This window comes from Epinephelus moara, chromosome 19 (genome assembly GCF_006386435.1).
Source record: "Epinephelus moara isolate mb chromosome 19, YSFRI_EMoa_1.0, whole genome shotgun sequence".
Classification (NCBI taxonomy): Eukaryota; Metazoa; Chordata; class Actinopteri; order Perciformes; family Serranidae; genus Epinephelus; species Epinephelus moara.
In genome coordinates, this window is record NC_065524.1 from 41,120,627 (window position 1) to 41,127,118 (window position 6,492).

Sequence of the window (6,492 nt, forward strand, 5' to 3'; positions counted from 1 at the left end):
TGTGTTTAGTGTGCGTTTAATGTGCGTTTAGTGTGTGTTTAGTGTGCGTTTAATGTGCGTTTAATGTGCGTTTAATGTGCGTTTAGTGTGTGTTTAATGTGTGTTTAGTGTGCGTTTAATGTGCGTTTAGTGTGTGTTTAGTGTGCGTTTAATGTGTGTTTAGTGTGCGTTTAATGTGCGTTTAGTGTGTGTTTAATGTGTGTTTAGTGTGCGTTTAATGTGCATTAAACTTTATGGCACTTCACAGAAACCTCTGCCGCCCCCTAGTGTTTTGGAGGTGTAACTGCAGAGTGACACAGGCAGGTCTGAGTGTTCACAGTAGGATCTACATAAAGCTGATGCACAAGTTTGAATCCTGCTTTAGTACCAATGAGCCTTAAAGGACTGAGAACAGAACTTGAAATAATGTGTACCTGTCCAGGAGGAACGGAGCTGCTCAGGTGAGACTCTGCTTCAGGTCACATTTGTTTAAATGCTGTAGATAAGCAAATGTACATGGCGTTATAACCGTCACTTTTCATACCAGGGTTTACTTTACTACCTCTGTAACCCCCGTCTGAGGGCTGAGCCGAGTACTCTAATGAAACGAGTCTCAGGTGCAGATAAGAGACTTGTTACGAGCATCATACGAGTCAATGTGTCTTTATCTGAACTCATGATGAAGGAACATGTTTCATCTGTTACTCCTGTGATAAAAACTATCTGAAGCTCAGTGCTGAGGCTGATGTGTAAATACTTCTCTCATTGGTAGCTCTTTCAATTTAAACTCCACCCACTTCTTACATAAGCCCCGCCCACTCTGAGTACAGATACAGACACAAACACTCGCTCATCCCCACCAGGCTGAACATGGGATCTTGTCTCTGTGCTGCAGTCAGCTGAAGATTTACAAATCATCACACTCTTTACTTTTTATAAATCTGGGTTATATTTTATATCAATAATCTAATTCTGTAAAGTAACTGAAGCTGTCAGATACATGTAGTGCAGTACAAGTATTTCTCTCTGAGGTGCAGAGGAGGAGTAACATAACACTGAGATACTCAAGTACAGTACAAGTACACATTTCTTCAGTTCTTCTAATTCAGCACAGTGTCGGCAATATTTTTGTGTGGTAACATCACATCGTCACACGGTGTCAAGTATCCATTTCTTTATTATATAAATTATTAACAACACAAATTTAACTTAATGCCTGGTTCACACCACATGACATCACTGTCCCTTCTAACAGTCCCTATGTCAGATTACGCCATCGTGGACTCATAAAATCTGTCTGCGACAGACATGACACACTGCACCACGGTCCACACCAATCATCACTGGTCGCCTTTCACGACATGTGTGATGTCATCAGGTTATTCTTGTCCTATTGTTATTATTATTATTATTATTATTATCATCTCAGTCACTGTGTCTGTTCATGTCCCAGCTGACCTGTTACTGTGGTAACGTAACACTGTCACCAGATGGGCGGAGCTACATTCATGCATGGAAACTATAGCCCCTTTTACACTGCCAGATTGTCAGTGAATGTTGGGCCATTTTGCCGGCAAGCTGCGAGCGTTTAGACACACAGAGCCGGATTGGCGAGTTGATCCGAGGTGTCCAATTTTCCGCCTCGTAGGGTGGACATATTGGAGGAACCCTTTTAGTTTAGACAGACCGAAGCGACCTTCCACAACGGGAGGGGCTGTTGATGACTTGTGGGAGGAGCTGTTGATGACGCCGCACGTGCGAGCCACTGGCGGTGGATAAACAGGAAACAGCTGATAGCAGGAATTAGCGAGCAGCTAGTAGCAAGAGGGAAACACAAACCTGACAGACACTGTAAAGATGAGCAACTGGGGAGACAAGGAATTGGGCGCCCTCCTTGTTCTCATAAACGAAGAGGCCATTAACCGTCAGATGACGGGGACGGTGAAGAACTGACCAGCCGCGGCTTCCCTCCCATGTCACTGTTTACGTCACACGCTGAGCTACACGTTTTGTTACTTGCTCACGCCCCCCATTGCCCCGAAAAAGGCACATTCTGTATAAACAAAAGTAGGCAGGCGGCATTTTGCTGCACTCCCTGATTTTGTTTTTATACTGGCAATGCTGAAAAAACACTGATTGCGCTGGGCTGTTGTTGTCCTACAGTTTCCATGGCAACAGATCGGTCTGTGTTCCTATTGGTCAAAGTGACGGCTGTGACGGGAGAAGAAAATCAAACATGCGAGACTTTCTGTTGGGACATCATGAGGCGTCTCAGACGTGGCGTCAGTTGTCGTCTACTATGACACACTACACCAGATGAGACGATGGATTATCGTGTACGACACGTGTCGTTAACAATCTGAGCGGACACCGCACGACGCTGCGTCGCGCTGTAACCAGGCTGATATGGTGCCTGCTGTAACAATATAATCAGACTGAAGACTTGATCAGGTCGTCATTACAATACTCAGCATACTGTAACTTATCTAATGTCACTGTAATAATGTCTCGTGACTTCAGTGTCGTGATGATATCGTATTGTGATTCACATCTCTAGTAGCGTAACGCTGAGATACTCAAGTACAGTAATAGAGTAGATGTAATCTATTACATTCCATCACTGATCAATACTGTGCTGTTTCTCTGGATAATTAAGGACAGATGAAATGATTGATCATCAGTTATTGATTGATTCTGAGCCGCAGTGTTTATCCCTGCTGTCTCTCAGTGTGACTTTAAACTTTTATTTTCACTTCCTGTTTCTCGGCACGTCCCGGTATCGGTGTTTTGTTTTCTCTGAAACACAACGAGCTGCTGCTGACAGTTAGCTTCACCTGGGCTCAGTCTAATACCTGAAGACACTCACTAACCACCGCTACTTAGCCGCCACCGCTCACTCTACCGTCCTGACATCAAAACAACTTTATAGATCAGACTCTACGTCACCGGTTTCTGACATTGCGTCGCTCTTGTTGCTGTTGCCGGTTTGCTAACGGCTGTGGAGTTGTCTCGTGTCAGTAAATAGCCCAGCCCCATGATGTTGTAACGTTAGCTAACCACAGCTGCTAACGTTAGCGCTGCTGTGTGGTTTAAATTAACGTTATCAGATCACTTGTGTTCACTTTAACACCACTGTAGTTTCTTTATCTCGTTAGCTAGCGAGCTAACCGGCTCACAGGACCGACCGTTACTGATAGTTAGCCATATGCACGCTGTACTGTAACGTTGCAGTACGGTAGGACGTCACACCAAAGGCCCTTTGGAAATTACCAGATTTAAGATTTCATCGATTATAAAGAAAGATCATTTGAAGTTTAAAAATTATTAAACAGCATGACATGATACCACAGAACCTTCTGGTAAATTCGGCGCGTACACATTACCTAACAAACTGTATTTATCTGAATAAAAGACAACTTGTACACTTTGGAGTAACTGTCAAATTCTGTCAAACCAAAGTCCCTGTCGAAATCTCCAAATTTAAGCTTCCATCGATTATGAGCCGAGATAAATTAAACTTTAAACGTTATTAAACAACATTACACGGCTCCATAGCTCCTTCTGGTAAATTCGGCATGCACACACTTCTTAACAAACTGTATTAATATGAATAAAAGACAACTTGTGTACTTTGGAGTAACTGTCACGTTCTTCATTCTGATGCTATTCAACGGGGCAATAATGTTGTAAAAAAAAAAAACTAAAAAAAACGAGAAAAACAGCTTTTAAAGTTGCCTGTCTGCCGCAGTACCTGCTGTTTGATCGGTTATATGTTGGCCGAATTGAAGAGTGTGTCCAGTGTACACGTTAAACATGTCAGATGAAATGTTCTGGGTGACATATTGCGGTTTATGTGAGTAATTGTGCTTAATGGGCGTGTTTCGGAACGCAGTTTGGTGTCTGATCTCTGACGGGACATTTCGGCGCTGACACTGTGTACAGTACCGATGGATGTCACGCTGAGGAGCCGAGGTGGGCCTGCCCAGATATTCGCTCAGGTCAGCCAGGAGAGCGGCTCCGCTGACACACACACTCCCGCCCGGACAGACGGCTCCACGCCAGGTGAGTCCGGCTTACCTGCCGTGTCACAGACGTTCCCCTTCGGATGTGTCTTTCCCCTGAAGCGCTGTTTTCTCTTCCGCCCTAACGTGTCGTTGCCCAGCCTGCTGGTGTTTGTTTTGTCGCTGTCCACCGGAGGTCCGTGCTGCTGTTGGATGCGCATTTGCGCACTGTGACAGGGGCAGCATCAGGGTTGCTTCTTCTTCTACGGTTACAGCTCAGATTTCTTCTTCTGGGTGTTTATTGGCAGCTCGCAAACTGTCGTGGCATCAGCATCTCGCCCCCTGCTGGATGGGAGGGTTAAACCATCGGAGAAGAAAAGAAAAGAATTTAAATTAAATTAAATCAAATACATGATTAAGATAAAATACATCAATAAAATAAAATAACGTCATTAAAGTAAAACTAAATTAAATTAAATTAAATCCATGAGTAAATAAAACAAAATAAAATAACATAAAATAAAATTAAATAAAATACATTAAAACAAATAAAATAACATAAAATAAAAATAAATAAATAAATAAGGTGAACAAGCAAAAACAAATGGTTTAATTGTTTTAATTGGAGACACTACAGGTGAAAAGGATACACATTTTAACAGATAAATATCACAATAAAACTTTCCCACTTGATCACTTACATGAAGACAATTACTCTTGGTACAGCATATTTTCTGAAGAATTATCTAATTAAACACACTGATTTTCATTCATCTCTATTCTTGATTCATTTTGTTGAAACAGGTTACAACGTGCGATGCAACGCTTCACACACTTCACGCACCAGGATGCTGCACGGTTACATCTCCAACTGTGATGACCAACATAGAGGGGCACATTAATAACATTATTATCATTAATAATATTATGAAAATGCATGAAAAAAAATGTAAATGAAATGAAAAATCAAAAATGATTATTAAAAAGTTTATTAAAAATGTTACTTAAATGTCCCCAAAATACAAATAAAAATGTTGTTAGAATGTCATAAAAATATTAGTAAAATGTCTGGAAAAATGTTTAATAACAAGTCAAGAAAAAAGTTAATATCCATAAAATCACAATGTCTCGAAATATGTTGATAAAATGTCTGAAAAATATTATTTAAATGTCTAAAAAAAATGGTAATAAAAAGTCAGAAAATGTTTAATAAAAAGTCAGGAAAAAAGATATTAAAATATCCGAAAAACATCAATAAAATGCCTCAGAAAATGGTAATAAAATGTCAGAAAAAATGTTGATAAATCTCTGAAAATTATGAAAAAAAAGGTCTGAAATTATGTTGATAAAATGTCCGAAAAATATTATTAAAATGTCTAAAAAAAATGGTAATAAAATGTCAGGAAAAAAATGTTTATAATTCTCCGAAAATTATGAAAAAAAAGTCTGAAATTATGTTGATAAAATGTCTGGAAAATATTATATAAATGTCTTAAATAAAGGCAATAAAATGTCAGAAAAAGAAATGTTGATAAAACGTCCAAAATGTTTTAATAAAAAGTCAGGAAAAAGTTGGTAAAATGCCCAAAAACTATCAATAAAATGTCTAAAAATTTGTTGATAAAAATGTCCAAAAAATATTATTAAAATGTCAGAAAGAATATTGATAAAATGTCTGAGAGACGGACGGAGTGACTTTTCTCACAAATGTGTACAGTTTTTCTTGACATGTTCAGGATTAAATCAAATTTCTGACTCAAAGTTTCGACTCAAATCTACTCAACGGTTCTTTTAACCTGCTGAGGTTATTTTAGGTTTGAATGTGTGTGAGAGGTTATTTTGGTTCAGAAACTACTGTCATCATAAATGAATATTATCTCTCACATTTCCAGCCAAAAAAAACAAAAAAAAACAAAAACAACATCAATTTTGGATCAGTGCTGAAAACTGAACTCAACTTTATTTATAGAGCACTTTAAAAACAACAACAGCTGAAACAAAGTGCTGTACATAAACATAAAAGACATCAAACAAACAATTAAAAACAATAAAAACACTAAAACAATAAAATAAAGCAAAACAATGGGACGTCGGTGGCTTAGTGGATAGAGCAGGCGCCCCATGTACAAGGCTTTTGCCACAGCAGCCCGGGCTCAACTCCGGCCTGTGGCCCCCCCTCTCTCTCTCTCTCTCTCTCTCTCTCTCTCTCTCTCCTTCACACTTGACTGTCCTGTCAGTTAAAAGCTAAAATGCCCCAAAATATATCTTAAAAAAAAAGATATGAAATTGAAATTTCTCCAAAAGTAGATCAGGAGCCAGAGCCTTCAGCTATCAGGCTCCTCTCCTGTGGAATCATCTTCCTGTTACGGTCCGGGAGGCAGACACCGTCTCCACATTTAAGACTAGACTTAAGACTTTCCTCTTTGATAAAGCTTATAGTTAGGGCTGGCTCAGGCTTGCCCTGTACCAGCCCCTAGTTAGGCTGACTTAGGCCTAGTCTGCCGGAGGACCC

The 6,492-nt window shown here is 39.8% G+C and overlaps 1 protein-coding gene across 1 annotated transcript in view; it reads right to left on the reverse strand.

The window, feature by feature from the left end:
• LOC126406355 (cullin-9) overlaps nt 1–4,231 on the reverse strand; it is a 53,590-nt gene extending 49,359 nt beyond the window's left edge. Inside the window, exon 1 of the mRNA XM_050070562.1 lies at nt 4,057–4,231. Coding sequence (XP_049926519.1) covers nt 4,057–4,201 — 145 coding nt within the window. The 5' untranslated portion in view covers nt 4,202–4,231. The remainder of the gene's footprint in view (nt 1–4,056) is intronic.
• Nucleotides 4,232–6,492: the final 2,261 nt, after the last annotated feature.